The 17,805-nt window shown below is 48.0% G+C and overlaps 2 protein-coding genes across 6 annotated transcripts; both read left to right on the top strand.

Annotated features, from left to right (window-relative positions):
* Positions 1–130: 130 nt before the first annotated feature.
* ENTR1 (endosome associated trafficking regulator 1) lies at positions 131–3,177 on the top strand. Its single transcript, XM_042052657.1, has 7 exons — positions 131–268; positions 352–558; positions 1,042–1,115; positions 1,516–1,627; positions 1,895–1,957; positions 2,576–2,712; positions 3,021–3,177. Exons 1-7 carry the CDS (start codon positions 155–157, stop codon positions 3,112–3,114), a joined length of 801 nt encoding a protein of 266 aa, XP_041908591.1. The 5' UTR covers positions 131–154; the 3' UTR covers positions 3,115–3,177.
* A 95-nt stretch (positions 3,178–3,272) lies between these two features.
* Positions 3,273–17,802, top strand: SNAPC4 (small nuclear RNA activating complex polypeptide 4). 5 transcript variants are annotated; one of them, XR_006020423.1, is made up of 25 exons: positions 3,273–3,846; positions 4,500–4,546; positions 4,919–5,083; positions 5,467–5,592; positions 6,250–6,328; positions 6,666–6,747; positions 7,288–7,392; positions 7,884–7,956; positions 8,223–8,387; positions 8,604–8,751; positions 9,031–9,137; positions 9,404–9,498; positions 9,644–9,738; positions 10,007–10,092; positions 10,552–10,956; positions 11,343–11,432; positions 11,661–11,895; positions 11,985–12,055; positions 12,378–12,476; positions 12,702–12,729; positions 13,153–15,200; positions 15,695–15,825; positions 16,455–16,617; positions 17,473–17,596; positions 17,710–17,802. XR_006020423.1 is itself a non-coding variant. In XM_042052642.1 (23 exons), the coding sequence occupies exons 1-22, from the start codon at positions 3,273–3,275 to the stop codon at positions 15,812–15,814; spliced, it is 5,043 nt and encodes a 1,680-aa protein (XP_041908576.1). In that variant the 3' UTR covers positions 15,815–15,825; positions 16,455–16,958. The 5 variants fall into 5 exon arrangements, 3 of the variants coding, with proteins under 3 accessions (XP_041908576.1, XP_041908577.1, XP_041908578.1); XR_006020422.1 differs by lacking the exon at positions 17,473–17,596; XM_042052642.1 differs by lacking the exons at positions 17,473–17,596; positions 17,710–17,802 and having other exon boundaries at positions 16,455–16,958.
* Positions 17,803–17,805: the final 3 nt, after the last annotated feature.

Raw genomic sequence — 17,805 nt, forward strand, 5'->3', positions numbered from 1 at the left:
ATCTTGCCGCCACCGGGAGCGCGGGGTCACGGGGCGGGGCGGGGCCCGCGGGGCGGGGGCGGAGCCGCGATTGGGCGAGGCCGCGGCAGCCGCGCGCTCATTGGTCCGCTCCGACGGGGAGCCCCGCCCTGCCCCGCCCCGCCCTCAGGCGGCCATGGCGGCGCCGCCGCCGCTCCCGGGGGCTCCGGCCGAGCCCAACCCGTTCTCCTTCCACGAGTTCGTCCGCTCCAAGTCCCGCGGCGGTGACGGGGCGGGCGGTGACACACAGGTAAGGCCCTGGGCGATAGCGCGGCCGGGTCCCCGTCCCATCTCGTCAGGACACCCCCCTCAGCCCCGCTCTCCCCTCCGCAGGGGGCTTGGCCCGGGCCCGTCGTGCCGCCGCTCCCCGCAGTGCCCGCAGAGTCGGGGGACGAGGAGGAGGAGGAGGAATGGAGCGAGAGCTACCAGCCGCTGGCCGTGGAGGAGGCCCACCTCGTCAGTAGCGGCTCCTGCGCGGCGCCGCTCGGGGCTCCCCCGGGGCCGGGCTGTGTCCCCCTCCCGCAGCCGAGCTACGAGCAGGTGAGCGCTGCCCGCCCTCCCGGCTCCTGCCTCTGTCAGGCGAGCCCCGAGCTGCGCGCCAGGTTGTTACAGAACTCGATGTCACCGCCTGCTGCCACCAAGAGATGCTGAGGAAGAGAATTAGGTCTGGAAATGTGCTTTTCAGCATGAATCAGGTCCAGTACCTTCTCTGTCCTGCTGCCCCGCGCATGACCCAGGTGACTTCCTCGTGCTCCTGGCCCTTGAGGTCATGTTTCGAATTGGCAGCATTAATTAGCCACGTTTGCACTGGTGGTTCAGTGTCGCATTCCTGTGTCCCACAGGGTTAGTGAAGTGGTTTCCAGATGGGTAAACTGAAGGTAAAATTAAGCTTGAATGTATTAGAAAGTGCAAGAATTTCCAGTGTTAAAGCTGAATGTTCTGTTACTGATCTTGGATTGTTGGTATTGTTGCGAAAATGCACCCCAATCCTAATGAGAGGTTTTTGTTTGGGTTTTTTTTTAGCTAAAAGAAGAGAATGCTATTTTGAGAAGCAAGATCAATAAGCTTCAGATTCTGTCCGAAACTCAAGCAGACAAGTGCGTGAGCCACAGTGTGGGGGGAAATAACCATGTAAGGGGTTGGCTTAGAAGAGGTGCTCACTAGAAACAGCATCCTTAAAGAAGACAAATGGAGTTGAAATCGATCCTATTTATTAAAAACTGCATCAGCAAACCTGTCTTTTTTAATTGAAAAAGTCTTGGAAAGTTAGTAGCCAGCTGACATGTGAATGTGTTTGTGTGTTCCTCACTCAGCTCCTATTAATGCTGGTGGATGTGGAACAGAGAAATCCCCTGAGCCACACCCCAGAACTGGAGTTCTCTGGGAAGAATTAATTTTCCTTATAACAATGAGATTCTTGATTCTTTCCTAGAATTTCCTTCCTGAAGTATTTAATGGTACAAGTGCTTACTGGATGCCATCTATTGTTTTTTTAAGCATGAGGAAGCTTGAGAAAAAGCTTGAGGAAAACAAAATCAAAGAAGAAAAAGAAGCGCGGGATTTGGAAGCGATGGTGCAGCATGTGGAGCAGAATCTCCAGCTGATGACTGTAAGTGCTGGTCTTAGGTTTAGATCAGATGTCAGGAAGAAATTCTTCCCTGTGAGGGTGGGGAGGTTCTGCAGATGCCAGAAAGGAGCAGTGAGGAGGGAAGGAGGGGGCTGTTCCTACCTCCTAAAACATTCAGAACATGGCATGGTGTAACACAAACCATATCCCTCCAAGTTCTGTGCTGGAATCACTCATTCCCATGTAGCTCAAAGCTGCCTGGTTTAGCCTCAGCACGCTGTGGTTTCAATAATCTCTGTTCTGTTGCAGAAACGGGCTGTCAAAGCTGAGAACAGCACTGCCAAACTGAGACAGGAAAATGCACTGCTCCAGGTACAGAGCAGCATTGCTGGGGCTGCAGGGACACCTCTCGGAGTTGAGCCAGTGGAAAGGATATTGCAAGATTTTTGTAGGCTCTTGGGAAAATGCTGAGCATGTTTTCAGGTTCAGTAAAGGCTTGGGAGTTGTGGTATCCTGTCAGAAGCTGGGAGGGCCTGGATGGTGCCAGACTCTTCAGCAGTGCCCAGTGACAGGATGAGGAGCAATGGCCAGAAACTAAAAGGAGGAAGAACTTCTTTCCATGGAGGGTGTCAGAACCCTGGAGCAAACTGTCCAGGGAATGCATGGAGCCTCCCTCTCTGGAGACATCCAAACACACCTGGAAACATTCTTGTGTCACCTGCTCTAGGTGACCCTCGGCAGGGGGTTGGATTGGATATCTCTGGGGATCCCTTCCGCCCCTAACGATTCTGGGAAGACACTCCCTCCAGGCAGTCTGGTTATGGGATCTAGTTGCTATTTATTACATTGTTTTATTGTATTCACTACGTCTGGATTAGTTAATTATTACCTTACACACCCATAAACTGCTGTGGGAATGTATTCATTAGTTGAGGAGTATCTGCTGGAGCTCTGTGGTTGTTTCACGTGGTTTTTGCCCGTTCCTGCCAGGCTGAGCTGAGGAATTCCAAGCTGGAGAGCGAGGCGCTGCGGGCGGGCCAGGCGGGACTGGCCGCGGCAAAGCAGAACGCGGAGGTGGCTCTGCAGCACCTGCTCCAGGTCACAGCCAGCTCCCGGGCATCCATCAGGTGAGCTGGGCTGGGACAGCTCTCCTGACACCATCCTGACACGTGGCTGCATTCTGGGGTCACGAATAAACGTCCTCAGTGGGTTTTTTAGGAGTGAAACTCGGGGGTTTGTGTTGTGTGCCAGAGGAGCTATTCCGTGTTCTTACCTGCAGTGTGTTTTCCTCCAAGTGTAGGTGGTAAAAATAAGTGGAAAGTGGGAGTCTCTGAGTCTCTCCAGTCCTGATGGATCACAGAGTGTGGGCAACCCCCACCCCAGAACTGCCTGGCTGCCTATCCCCCCATCTAACACTGCATCTCTCCCTTTCCAGGCAGCTGCTCTCCGGAGCAGAATCCCTGCAGCTCGTTGCTGATCTCCTGAAATCCATAGACAGAATCTCTGAGGTGTCAGAGGATGGACAGTGAGTGACTCACACAACACGGAGTACTTTGTTTTCACATGGAACTATTACTGAAAAGTGAATTTTTGATACTTGGCCTCATTTCGACATGCCAAACTGCACACCGGGCTTCTCCATCCCTTCCCGCGGTGCAGCCACAGCCATCGGATCGCTGACCCGCGAATGGACCAGACAATATCCCTGCCGCTGCTGGGCTGGGCCCGCGGCCCCTTCTCCCCTCGCACCCCACAATTCCCCCAGGTTTCGGCTGGGACTCTGCGAGCATCGCAGGTTTTGGCTGGGGCTCTCGTTGCTGTTCTGTGCCCTGGCCGGGAAGGGCCGGTGGTTGGGTGGGTGTTCGGGCCGGTGGTTGGGTGGGTGTTCGGGCCGGCGGTGCCGCGGTCCCGCTGGAGGCTCGGCCCGGGGCGGGCTCTGCGGGCCCGGGGCCGCCCCCGGCCGTGCACGTGCGCCGGCCCCCGCCCCGATTGGCTGCGCAGCGTCACGTGCTGGGGTCAGCTGACCCGGGCGCGCAGCAGCGATTGGCGGCGCGGGGGGCGGGGCCAGCGCAGCCCCGGGAGCGGCGGTGCCGCCATGTCCCGCGGGCCGGGCCGGGCCGGGCCCCTCCGCTCCCCCGAGGGCCTCGACCTCGATGCGGAGCGGGAGAAGATCCGCCGAGAGATCGAGCAGCTGGAGCGTAGCCTGCAGCCCGGCGGGGCCGACATCCCTCTGGCCCTGTCCGACTCCAGCCTCAGCTCCGGTACGGATTCGGGGGGCGGGCTCGGGGCGCTCCCCAGGCAGCCGCCGGCGCCGGCACTTTGCACATTCCCTTTGCACCCAAGAGCCCAGCAAACACCGCCAGCAGTGAAATCGCGAGGCCTAAGCGAGCATCGCAAACTGCTGTGTGAGCTGCACCATCGCCCAGCCCTCCTGCGCCTCCTAAAGTTCATTTTCCAAAGCCAGAGGAATCGGTGACAGTTCGAGCTCTCTGTCCGGAGAGGCTTCACCCACCCGTGCTTTGATCGTGCGGCTCTGTGTAACTTAAGCCGGACGTCTGTAGCACACCCGAGTGTTGCTGAGGGGCTGCTGGTGCGAAGTTTGTGTTTCTCCTGGCTTGGAATGTTCACTTGGCTGCACACCCGGGAGCCTCTCGTGTGCAGGACCAGGATGCAGCTTGGTTGTTGCTGTAGTTATCCAGAGCTGCTCTTTTCCTTCTCCAGGACAAAAAAAAAAAAATAAGTGGATATAACCAAATACAGTTTTTACTGGACAACGTTGTCAGGATCCAAACCCTCTGATGGTCATATCACATCTCTCTGGTGCTTTTTCCTTTGTGTTTTAATTGAAAATATTTGGGTTTAAAGCTTTCCTTTTACCCCACTACAATCAGCGTTTTTGTGTTTTGTCTAACAGATGATGGTAATGAAGATGATGATGATGAAGATTCTCATGCTGAAATGGTAATTGTTTTCTCTTTAAGCATGTATTTCCACCTGTCTATTGAAGAGAGCAGGAGGAAGGGAAACGTCACCCTTTTCTGGGGAAATCCAGGCAATTGCCTTGGCTTTGTGCTCAGTAAGACCTGGAGTTTGGGTATTCCTGCCCAGGATTTTGTTACTCAGTGTCAGAGATTTCTTCCTGTGACAAGTGCCAGGGTCAGAGGCCTGCTGGCTCTGGTGCTGCTGCTCTGTGTCCCTGCAAACCCCACAGGCTGTGGTCACTCAGCAGGTTCAGCTGAGGAGGGGCTGAGTTACAGGACTGATTGATACAGACCTGCTTTTAAAGCAACTCTTTCTCTCTCTTTTCTCCCTAAATGCCTTATTTCCCTCAAGGAAGTGGAAAGAGAAGAAGACAGCAGTGATGATGATGATGATGATATTGAAAGCCTGCCACAGGATCCAGAAACCTGCCTGCAGATGAACTATGTGTACCAGGAAATTATCAAGGAAAAGATTGAGGAAGTGGAGCTGCTCATTGCACAAAACAAAGAACAGCAGGTGAGCAAAGCAGGAGTGAAATGTTCATTTCTGTGCTTTTCTGGGTGGCCATTTGCCATCTTTCCTTCCCCTCCAGCCCAAGACTAATGTGGGTTTATTTGGCTGACATTTCAATGCCTTCTTACAACCAAAAGTGGGTATTTTACATATTATATTTTAGCTTGTTGTAGCAAGTTAGTATTTTATTCATCTCTTTAATCGTCTGCAGTGCACTGTGTAAACTCAGGAAGCTCCAAATCCTGCCTTTAACTCTTGCACTGATTTACAGGCTGGTGCTGCAGATGAACCCTGCTTGGAATGTTTGTGGTGGCTCAGCCACTGCTCTCTGAAATCAGGAATTCAAAGGAGACATTGATGTTGTTCAATTTATTCTTGTATTGCAGAAGGAAATCATGTGTGAGCTTGATGGTTCAAAAACAGCAAAGGCAGGAGATGGCAGAAATCTACCAGCAAATGTGTTTTTGGGTCATTTTATGAAGCCATACTTTAAGGATAAAACAACAGGAATTGTAAGTAAATATAAGCAGCTTCCAGACTGACATGTCTTCAGTGGTAGATGCACACTGTAATGTGTTTAAACTGTTCTAATTTCACTTGTGTGACTGAATGTCACCACTCAGCCTGAAACCTTTTTCCTCTCACTTGTCACTCCCCCTCTTTTGGAAATGTTTGTTCAGCCCTGTGAGTTCTGAGGGTATTGCAGCTGCCAGGGGCTTGAACATTCTTGGTTGCAACTTAACTTTATTTGTGTTCATCTCCATGACCCAGTTCCATGCTGCAGTTTAAAGCACTCATTGAAATCTGACTGTCTGTGAAACTGAGTTTTCTCTGTATCTGAAATTTTCTGTATTTTTTTAGTATTTTCTCGGGCAATTATTAGTACTTTTTTTCATGTGTTTTTAAAAAGTCATCAGTAAAAGGAGATCTTTTTGTGGTAGCCAAGATGTCACCATCTATATGTTAATATATTCAAGCAATGCCTGGTAATATTTCTGTTTAAATTATGTATATGTGAGCTCTTGCTAACAAAGCTCAACACTGAGTGTGACAGTTTGCCCAAGTTTGAGTTTCCAGTCATTTTTGTAGCAGTTCATGCTGGAGTTTTAAGAAGAAACAGTAATTTTGTCTGAGTCTCCAGTGTATCTAACCTTTCTAATCCTCATCAGGGCCCTCCTTCCAATGAAGATGCCAAGGAAAAGGCAGCTCAGGGCATAAAATCCTTTGAACAACTGCATTCAGCCAAGTGTAAGTAAGTCTGTGTGCTGTTCAGTGTTCTAGAAGAGCTACAACATGTATATATTCATATAACAAACATATATATTCATGGCCAGATGAGAGAAATTCAAGGGACACCTGCAGCTCCAGATGCTCCCAGGGTGATTCCTTTATTGGGGTCTCTTTGGAGATCCCAATAAAACTGAGCCGGAGGCTGTGCCTTGCCCGAGTCTGACATGATGTTGGTGATTTGGGCAGGGAACTCTCGCTGCAGAGCTGGAGGACATTCCCAGGGGTGCTGGGAGCAGAGGGTGTCTCTTGGCAGTGGTTTTGCTCTGATGTCTGGCTGCTCCTCTGTTTCATTTAGGGAAAACTAGAGAGAAGACGCTGCTGCAGAAGTCCGTGGTGAGCGACCGCCTGCAGCGCCTGCTCCAGCCAAAGCTGCTCAAGTGAGTACTGCCCAAAAATCCTCTTTTCTCCTGTTGAGAACATTGTATGGGAGAGGAGGAGAAGGTAAATGTGGAGATTCCACCTTGCTCCAGCAAGTTCCCGTGTTAGTTGTTTGTGTTTGTGGGATTTTATAGCCATCTATTTCTTCCCATTGGCACTGTGGTATAACTTAAAATACTTTGCAGGGCTTGAAGTTGAAATTGTGATATGTGATGAGGCCTAATGGTGTGTCCAGCAAGGGATTTCTGTGCTGGAGCTGGCACAGTCTTTATTGCTGTTGCAGCAACCGTTGATTTGCTCTGTAAACACCAAAATTATTTATCTGAGACGTGTTCTGGGTCAGTGATTGCATTGAAGGGGCAAAAATAAGGTAATGAGTGTGCCTTGTGGGAAAACCTGGGAGAACAGTTTTGTGTGGAAATGAACTTGAAGGGAGGAGTGATACTGATGGGGAAACTGTCTCTGCTGTACATCTTCTGATGCCATTGACCTCATTCTCATCTGTCCTATTAAGTAGTGCTAAAAATGTCTTTGAACAGGATGAGTTACTGGAATCAGAAACTGGAGAAAGTCAAGACTGAAACAGAGAAACAGACCTTGGAAAAGCAAATCAAAGGCTTGGAGCAAGAAATAGAGTCAATTAAGTAAGAAGTTTTTCTGTGTTCTTGGTGAAAAATGCAATGTCTCAGAGTTGTGCTCTAAAAGTTCTCTCCTTCCACTTCTAGATGTGACATTTGGAGAAATGTTTATTTGTGTTGGCTTGTAAAAAATTAAGTTCTGTTGAGGCTCTGCAGCTCTCTCATCTCCACAGTTCTTTATTAAGAAATGTGTTTGGGCCTTGATACACAAAGTGTAGTGTCTGTACCCAGTAGAGAGGTGCTGCTTTAAGTGGTTCTTACTTTAGCAACAAAGGACCAGAGAGCTCTGAAACTTTTTGTACTTCTGAGCTTTTGCTCGTGAACTAATCTAGAGCAACATATTTGGATTAATTGTTTCTCCTGCTAATCTGAGTGTTCCCTTCTTGTGGAAGTCAGGAACAGGTGGGAGGAATGAGATGAGGCAGGATCAAGAAGACAAAGTGTTTAATTAACCATTTAATACAATTCTGTCTTTTTCTTTGTACCTTCTGCTTTAGCCAACTCCCAGAAAGTGACTTAATAGGAAACAGATTCGATGAGCATGACTGGGACAAGATTTCAAACATCCATGTGAGTTGGGGGATCAGCTGTTTTACTGCCTCTGATATCTGTGTCCTTTCTCTGGAGAACCACCTGACCTGGTTTGCATCCAGTGTTTGCAGCTTGCATTTCTGCAAGCTGACCGTTAAGTGATTTCAACTTGTTAAATTTGGGGATTTAATTCTGGAAAACTTGGCAATAAGACATATCTGGAATGCAAAATACTGGTTTTCCTGTTTGTCCAGGTGTCTTAATCTCAGCTCTGAGACTAAATGTATTTTTGTTGTTTCTTTTAGTTTGATGGACAACGTAGCTCAGAAGAACTGAGGAAGTTTTGGCAAAATTGGGAGCATCCAAGCATCAACAAAAAGGAATGGACTGAGGAGGAAATAGAGAGGCTGAAGCAGATAGCTGCTAAACACAACTACCTGGACTGGCAGACCATTGCCCAGGAGCTGGGGGTAAGGTCTGAGGTGACAGATTGGTTCATTCTGGCTGTACTTTGCCTCGTGTCAGGTTTAAAAAACCATGTTAATGCTAATTCACTGTTAATTAATGCTTTCTGAGAAGTGTCCAAGAACAGTACCAAAAACGTTTGGTACTTTAGCTTTTCCCTTTTGCTTTTTGTCCTCATAAATAACCAGTTACCTGCTTCTCTCTGTTTACCTTGTGTTAAGACAAACAGGACACCTTTCCAGTGCTTGCAGAAGTACCAAATCTATAACAAAGATTTAAAAAGGAAAGAATGGACCAAGGATGAGGATCAGATGCTTTTAGAGCTTGTTCAAGAGATGAGAGTGGGAAGCCATATCCCATACAAGAAAAGTAAGTGACAAACCTTCCATTCACCTGGAATGCTTCATTCTCCCATTCTCTTTTCCTTGGTGGAAGCTTCCTGTACCTGCCTGGAAGTTTCATTATATCAGCAAGAACTTAATATCTCTTGGACCCTTTATCCATCTTGGAAATTTGGCTGAAGCTGCTTGAGCACCGTTGTTTGAGAGATTAAAGAGCTGCTTATGACAGTCACTGCTTGTAACTGTTGTCCAGATAAAGGAAGAAATATTAATTACAACAGAGTTAAATAAACCTTTTAATTTCTAGTTGCTTATTACATGGAAGGAAGAGATTCTGCTCAGCTGATTTACCGCTGGACAAAGAATGTGGACCCCAGCTTGAAGAAAGGACCCTGGACAGCAGAGGAAGATGCTGTAAGCTCCATTCTCTGGGCCTGGAATTGCAGGGTGGCAGTGTTAGACTGCTGAGGTGTGGCATGGCTCTATCTGAGCTTTAGCAGTGGCACAGAGAAGTGTAAAATAGACCAAGGTGGGCACTTTACAGCTTAAGAGGGCTTAGAAGCCTCTAAAAGTTTTGTTCAGAGATTTGCACAGGAAACAAATAGAGCTGCTGCTGTCTCAGGCCTGTTAGGATCGATACTGGTGAGGATTTCAGCTCTTGTTCTGTCTGATGCCCACAGATGCTGATGGCAGCAGTTACCAAGTACGGGGCGAAGGACTGGTACAAAATCCGCACGGAGGTGCCGGGCAGGAGCGACGCCCAGTGCCGGGACCGGTGAGTTCAGGCCCGGTACCAGCCCCTTAACCAAGGGAAAGCTCTGATTAGGAATGCTGGGTTTGTTCAGCCTTGGAGTGCAGTGATGATCTGATTTTTACAAGCAGGATTGAATGTTCCTGACTGCAATGTCTTCATTTTGAAGGTACTTAAAAGCATTGCACTGGGATGTAAAGAAAGGCAAGTGGAGCTTGGAGGAAGAGGAGCAGCTGATTGAGCTGGTTCAAAAACATGGCCTGGGTAGGTGTTTCTGTGGCTTAATCTACACAGGTTTAGAGGTGTCATTGAGGTTTTCTCCTCTTTCATTGTAAGCCCTGCAGGCTCTGCTTTGTACTGATGATTGCAACTTCTTTGTGTTGTGTGTTGTGGGTGTTAAGGATTTCAGATCCATTCATGCAGTAACTCTGTCTCTTATCCATGGAAATGTATAATATGTGTGTGATGGCTGCACTGAAAGGCCTGCTGCTGAGTTTGTGGCACAAATAAAAATGTTCTGCATCCTTTTCAGGTCACTGGAGTAAAATAGCTTCCGAGCTGCCACATCGGACTGGATCCCAATGCCTGAGCAAGTGGAAACTCATGATTGGTGCTAAGGTATTGTGGAAATCCTGCTATGTCACAGTCCCATCTCTTCAATTAAGTTTCTCTAACCTAAAAGTAGAATCCTATGAAATCAATTTTAAAAATGACATTGATTTCACATGATCAAGGTTTTTGTTGTGGATTTCACAGTTTAATTTTTTGATGTGGAAAGCAGCCTTTGTTCTGAAGGGCTGAAGTAAATTTGCTATATATTTGTATATTATCTAGAATTCTTTACTGCCTTGAAATGCCTGTAAGGATGGGATATATGTAGGTTTTCATGTCTGTACCTCATGAATTGCTAGTTTTGGTCCCAGTCACTTGAGAAATTCTGGCTGCTTAAGACCATATTGAAGGTGGTCTTATTTCCAAAATCTTGCTTCCTTTGAAAAAGGAAGCTTACTGATTTGAGAAAGTTGCAAGGCAGGGGTGGACACTGACTAAAACTTGTCTGTGCTTGTTTAAATCAAGAAGAAAAGATCTGGGGCGACCAAACGGCGTCACGCTGAGGAGAGCTCCAGCCCTTCAGAGAGCAGCAGTGAGGAGGACATGGAGCTGAACTTGACAGACAGCTCAGAGGAGGAGGAGGTGACCAGCACCACAAGGAAGAAGGAGTATGCAGTCCCCAGCATTGACCTGTGGATCCCAACAGGGACTGACATGCAGGAGGCAACGGGAGAGAGATACCAAATCCAGTCCCTCCTCTCTGCTGCGAGGGCTGGTGCAGGGACCAGCTGCAGTGACATTCCAAGGGCAGCCTGTGATGGAGACAGAGCTGCTGATAAATCCTCTGAGCTGTACACCCTGCTGAAGGGCATTGCACAGCCCCATTCCACAGACGTGGTGGTGAAGAATGCAGCAGAAGTGATGGCCAGGGTGAGCTGGGATGGGAGCTTGGATCAGAAGTTAGAAGGGAAGTGCAGCTGCTGCAGTAAGGGGAGGATGTGATGAGCAGATAACATCTTGCTGTTCATTCCCTTGTACTGTTAAGCCAAAAAATGTGAAGATAATTACCCAGTAAGTTTTGATTTTTGGGTTTTGGTGGATTCCTCACACAAAACTTTTATGAAATAGGCATTTGGTGTTGCGATGATGCACAAGGATTAAAAGTAAAGGTCTTCACGTCAGGGTTGATTTCATTTAATAAGATACCTTCAATAGCAGGAATGTTGAAAACTTGTACCTGCTGTGCGTATCCAGTGCTAGTAATTTTCTGTGAGTTATTTTTCCTTCTGTCTTTTCTCATGTGCTTTCCCCTTCAGGCTTCCCAGAGTGGAAAACAAGTGCTGCAGGTCAGCCTGGAGGATGTGAGAACAATATTAAAGAATAACACGAGCTTCCAGAGGAGACTTGTGAGTGCCTCTTGTGTGTTGTCTGCTCTTGTGACATGAGCACTGCCAGGCTGTGCTTAGTAGGAATTTTTTTTTATATAATCATAGATCTTGCACTGTAACCCCAAGAAGAAAAGCTCACAGTTTTTTGTCCTAACTGTCCTGTGAATAGTTTGTCCTGGGACTAATGGCAGAACCTTTCTAATGGGAACTCTTAATTGTGTGTTTTTTCATGCACGGCAATTAAAGATGCTAAGACCTCCTGGCAGCCTTTTAGCCAAACCCCCTGGAGTGGGTGCAGCTGTTGACCAGGATGTCCAGGGGCTGCAGGAGCTGCCAAAGAGAGCTCAGCGCTGGGCCAGGGAGCACTGGAAGCGGCTGAGCCTGGACAGGAAGCTGCTGATGGCAGTGACCCCCTGGGTGGGCAATGTGCTGCTGCCCCGCACCTTGCAGGCTGGGAGGATGGCTTTTCACCAGACAAAAGGTACTGGGGACCCATCCTACCTTTGTCCCTGCTTTCTGATGTCTTCTGAGTGAATTCCCAGCTGATTGTGATGTCGGATTTCTTTCCAGCTGCTGCTATTCAAGAGAAGGTTAAGTCAGTCAGTCTTACTAGCACTCCCCTGTTTGCACTGCTCATTCAGGTACGTTTTACTGTTTTAATAGCATTACCTGCTTTCAAACAGTGCTAGTCTTTATTTTCCAGCATTTGAGGCTTAAATAAATGGTTTATCTTTGTTTCTTAAACAAATAATCTAATTAATGGATTCATCTGCCCTCATGGCTTGCATATGAAATTTCTTAAATAAGTCCTGCATCCAAAATCTGATCGTGCCAGGGCTTTTTCTGTAAGTGTAAAATGCCCCCAGAATCTTGCATGGGAAGCATGTCCCATCTATCTTGTTCTGTCACTGATCCCACAAAACATTTTTGTACTCAAATGTTAATGAAGCTTTCACCTTGCAGCTCTTCCAGATTGATACCAAAGGCTGTATGAAAATTATTAAGGAGAGGAAGCTGAGGCAGTTGGAGCTGCTTAAGGCTAATGCAAGGAGTCCTCAGCAGGTATTGTGTTTTTAAGCTTTTCCCACTGAAGTATTGCCAAGTAAACACTTTAATTGTGTGGCCACACAGTTTATATGTGTGTTAGCAGTTTGGTTTGGTTCAGAGGCAGAACAACATGCTGGCTGTATGGCCAGGAGCTGGCAGATGTAGGTTTGATTCACATCTGTGCTGTTTTAATCATCTTTAGATTTATCAGAAGTATAATTTAATATAATTTTTTTACAGGCTTCCCAAAATACGGAGACTTCTTCAGGTACCTATTTATATGATGTGCAAGAACTTTCACATAATTCGTCACTGTTACATTAATGACCAGTTTAACTGAAGGAGAACTTTGGGGACAAACCCCCATTGTCATGCTCATTTTTGCTACTCTTGGATCTTTAAACATGTTCCCCTTTGGTAAGGACTGGAAAAAACCCTGGAGGGCTGGGGGACCAGTGGCACTGGACCAGTTCAGTGGGGTGTTAAGGTGCACTCCTGGCCCATCTTTGATTTCTGGGGGCAGTTACCACTTGTTCAGTTGTCAGGACACGGCTTGATTAAATCAGAACTTTGGTGTTGTAGGAATTCTCACAAACAGGAATTTTGCCACATCCCTTGATGTTTAATAGCTGAAGAACGGCTTTTGAAAATACTGTTCATTAATTGTAATTTTATTTCCTTTCCTCTGCAGGCAATTCATCCCAGCCTTGTTCCCAGAGGAATTCCCAGCGGGGCATACCAAGGAATACTGTCAGGAGACCTCTTGCCTTGAGAGCACGAGAACCTTCCACTGGTGCCTTGGAGAGCTGTGCAGCCGTGCAGGGGCAGGGGCGGAAGGCTAAAACTGTCTTGGAATTGCTGCGAGAGAAGCGTTTAAGGGAGTCCCAGGCCAAGAAGGCCATGCAGAGGACAGTGCTGGTTGCCCCACAGGTGCTGGTTTCAGGGCCTCTGATAATCCAGCACCCACCACAGCAAATCATTCCCTCTGCACAAGCAGCAAGCAAACCTGCAGCAGCTGCTGGTACAGATAGCCAAGTACAGGGTTCACCATTGCCCACAAGGACTTCTTCTGCAGGTTCTGCTTCTGCGCTCGTGCCTGAAAACCATTCCTCAGCAGTGCCAGAAACTGGGGAAAGCCCTGGTTGCTCACAAGGGACAGATCTACAGTCTAAGAAGGAGCTAAAAGAGCAAGCTCTGGAAAGCAGCCCTGAAGGAAGGGGTTTTCCAGGCAAGGATCCATCTGCAGCAGAGAAGGCCCCAGCCCAGCGAGGGTGTAATGGTCAAGTCACAGCCAGTAGCTCAGCTTCAGCAGTGTTGCAAAACCAGGCTTTTGTGCCACAGCAGATCACAGTGGTGCCCCTTGGCCTGGAGTCTGGCACCAACAAATTGTCCCTTTCCACTCCAGTCACCTGTGAGCTGAAGAGTAATGGGCCACAGCAGAGGCCAGTCAGCCTGCTGCCCGCTCTTGTCACTCCACAAGCTGGTTCACCCGTGATTCCCAACAGCATCCTGCCCTTGGCGTGGGTTGTCACCCCCCAGGCTCTGCTCCCCAGTGCTGTGCAGACTGTGGTGGGTGTTCCCCAAGGAATGCCAGGTGCTGCTGGGGGAAGTCAGTGTCAGCCAGCTGTGACTTCCAATGGCAATGTCTGTGGTTTGGGAGGGACTCCAGCTGGAGCAAATCCACCTCAGCCCAGCAGTGCAGAGACAAAAGGGCCAAGTTCCCAGCTGGCAGGAGTTCCTTTGGGAAAGGATGACCAGTCCACAGTTCTCTTACCTGTGGCCTCAGTGAGTCCTGGATGCAGCACATCCAGCGTTTCTGCTGTAACCCCCTCATGTTCAGATGGTTCCTCCATGGCTCCAGACTCCTCTGCTCCTCCAGCTGACAGCCCAGCCCCGTGTGCTGTGGTGCTGCCCCAAACACAGCCCCCTGCCAGCACTCAGGGCTCTGATTCCCAGCCCGTGCCCAGTCTCACCAGCTTGGGAAAGAGCAGTGACTCTGTCACAACAAAGAGATCATCCTCCAATCCAGACAGCATCAGGAAGTGTGTTGTGCTCCAGCCAGGAGCTGCAGCTCCTCACAGCAATGTCCCAGGGAGCTCTGGTTGCTCTGGTGCCCAGGCACGGAAGAAGAGACCCATTGCCTCCAAACCACCAAGTGCTGACGTCCCTCCCCAGCCAAGCACTTCCAGTGCAGAGAAAAATCTCCTGGACTTCAGCCTGATCTCCCTGGAGGATGAGGGGCTGGTGAAGGAGTGGCTGAGTGGGAAACGAGGGGTCCAGGTGCCATCACTGCAGACCAGGCTGCCTTATTTGCCACCTTTTCTCTGCAACATAAAAACCCTCTCAAAGCTCCTTGTGCAGAAAGCAGCCCTGGAAGAACAAGCAGCCTCTCTCCTGCCCTCTGAGGCCAGTGGGGATGGGGGCACTGGGGACGTCTTCCATGCTATTGGAGAACTGGTGCAGCAGAAACTGGGTGATAACCCTGCTTACCTCCTGCTGAAAGCCAGATTCCTGGCAGCCTTCACACTCCCAGCTGTCCTGGCAACTCTGCCTCCTCCCAAAGTGACAACAACTCTGTCAGCCAGCAGGAAGCAATATGAGGAGAGTGATGATGAGGAGTGGCAGAGTGAGAAAGAAGTGTCTGAGGAAGAGAGCTGTGGGAATGAATTAACAGGAGTACAGGAGGATTGGAGACTTGGGGATGAGCCTGGAGACAAAGATCTTGATTTACTAAACCAGGTAAAACAGATTCCAAGGGCTAAAAGCAGAATGTTACTGCCAGATAAATACTGCACTGGAATCCAGGGGGAAACCCCCACTGTTCTTAAGTGTAGCAGAAATTTGGTCCTTTTGAATAAACACAGTTTTACAGCTGATGCAAGGAAAAGCTCTGCAGCTCAGCTGGGAGGGTAAAAGCCCATGGTTTGTATGGCACCTTAAACTTGCCATGACAGTTCCCAGAAGTGGGTATCGAAGCTCCCTTCCCCTTTCTGTTTATAATCTGCTGCCCTGACAGTTGCATTTTTGAAATCAGGCCTTTGTTCTCACTCTGAAAACTCTGATATTTTGTGCTGTCTCTGACATTGGTAATGGAATGTTGTCCCATGCTTCATTGTGAAGGTAAATGAAAAATTGTTTTAGAAATCTTGCCAAGCTCCCTAAAATAAAAAGGTGGCTGAAGGGGTTATTTGCAGTTCTTGTGGTGTTGATCATCTACCTTGCTTCTGTTGCAGGGCATGAGGGCTGAAGAGAGCGCTGCTCAGTCTGCCTTGGGCTCCTGCACTGATGTGGCTGATGCCAGAGCTCCTCAAATCAGGAGAAGTGCCCGCTTCAGGAAGAGGAGGAGGTTATGAGAAGGAAATGTGTGAGTAGCTACTCAGTGGTTTGTACTTCTTGCTGAGAAGCTGAACCACGTTTGTCTGTGGTTCAGCTCAGACAATGAATCATGACCCCAGGAAAGGACTGAAATGATCTCTGCTCTTGTTCCCTGAGGACACAGAGTTCTACACTCACCATCGTCACAGCCTAAGGCTGATAGTATTTTGGGGAGAGGGAAAGTTGATGTCTCTATGATAAAATTATACATCAGACTCGGGAAATTCAAACATTTGGCAGCCTTTTAGTTCATGCTCTGCCTACTTAATATGCACCTAGTTGGTAGCACTCTACGGGCTTGACAGTGGAGTTTTTCTTTAATACTTCATCCTTGAACAATTTAGTGGGGTTTGGGGTTTATTTCCCCTATTTGGCTTCATTTCTCTATGGTTATAGCAGGCCACCTTCTGTAGGGTACGAATGGGTGATGTCCTAATTTCTGCTGAGGCTTTTGGAGCACTGGATGGAATGAACATGAACGGTGTTTGATTCACGTGGTTGTCAGATGAGACTGGTTGGGGTGTTTTTTTTCTTGAAAATTCGTTTTAGTAACTCCAAAAGGGCAACTTCCCTGTGAAAATGCTGTGAATGATAGGAGCTGTTTGTGCTTTGTTACAGGGGTCACTGGAATGAGCTCTGCCTTCCTGCATGGCGGGAAGGAGATAATCTTTGCACTGTTCACCTTTATCACTTCCAACACGCTGACTGGATGGACCTGGGGAAGAGGAAAATGCTGGATTGATTTTCCCATCCCTCAACAAAGTCTGCATCTGTAGGCAAGGTGCAAAAATGAAGGAAGCTGGCTGGAGGGAAATCTTTCAGGCACAGACTTCTGCTCTTTCAAACTCACACCTGCCATAGATGCTGGGAGGGAATATTGCTGGAAATCTGGGGAAACAAGCAATGGTGGTTATTTATTTCCTTCTTGTGTTAGCCCCTATTTATGTGAATGTTTATCCATGTTCAGAATATGTTAATTGGGTGGTTTTTAGTGCTGTGAAAGTGGCTTTGCTTGGTAACTGACTGAATACTGTGGAATAAGCAGCAGATTAATTTTGTATCAAAATGAGTCTTAAGTATTTGTTGAAATACAGATGTTTTATTTTTCTCACTTAAAAATTACTGATGTATTCTGTGTGGGTTTTTTTCCTGGTAAATAGTGCTTTTAATAATGTGTGTATGGGAGTGATTGCTAATGAGAAAAATGAAGTTTTCAGGCTGCATGAAAACCAGGGAGAACGTGGGGAATGAATATTCATGTGCCTAAAACTGCAGGATTGAATTAGGATTCTTGATTCTTCCACAGCCTGCCCTGTACAGACATCACAAATCACTTAAAAAAAACTTGTTTCTTCATTTATAACCCAGCAATTTCTGTCTCGCAGAGAGGTGCAAGGTTAGCTGAGGCAAAGCTGATAAAATCTAGAAGGAAAGTGCTGTGAAAGCTTCATTCCACTGCACTGACTGAACTTCCCTGAGTGTGGTAGGGAGCTGTGTTGGGAGTTCCATCTTTTCTGTGAGGTCTCTTCAGGCAGAGCTGGGGGCAGAGGGTCACTGGGTGCCAATGCTGCTGTCACTTGGTGTCAAGACATTGGGGAGCAATAGGAATGATTGTGGAATGGCTTTCCTCTTGCAGTGTACTCTGTTTTCCATAAGCCAGTACAGATACCAGTTTTCCAGGAAATTCAGCTGTGGCAGGAGCTGCTGCACAGTTGTGGGTGCTGTGCCCAGGCTGTTACAGTGAGGCACTGGTGGGAAAGGTGAGCTGTGCTCTAAACTATTGTTGGCCTTTGCAAAAGCTGCTCAAAAGGTGCTCTTGTAATTTGATTGTGGGAAAACTGTATAAGCAGCAGCTGTCTTTGTCTTTTTTCAGGATTAAATTGATTTTTCACTAGAATAAAACCTCACAAGCCTAACTGGTCAATTAACAGACACTCTGATTACCTTCAACAAGGGCACAGCTGACACA

Source organism: Corvus kubaryi, unplaced genomic scaffold, assembly GCF_017639235.1.
Source record: "Corvus kubaryi isolate FWS band 111438036 unplaced genomic scaffold, C.kubaryi_AGA036_p1.0 78, whole genome shotgun sequence".
NCBI lineage: Eukaryota > Metazoa > Chordata > Aves > Passeriformes > Corvidae > Corvus > Corvus kubaryi.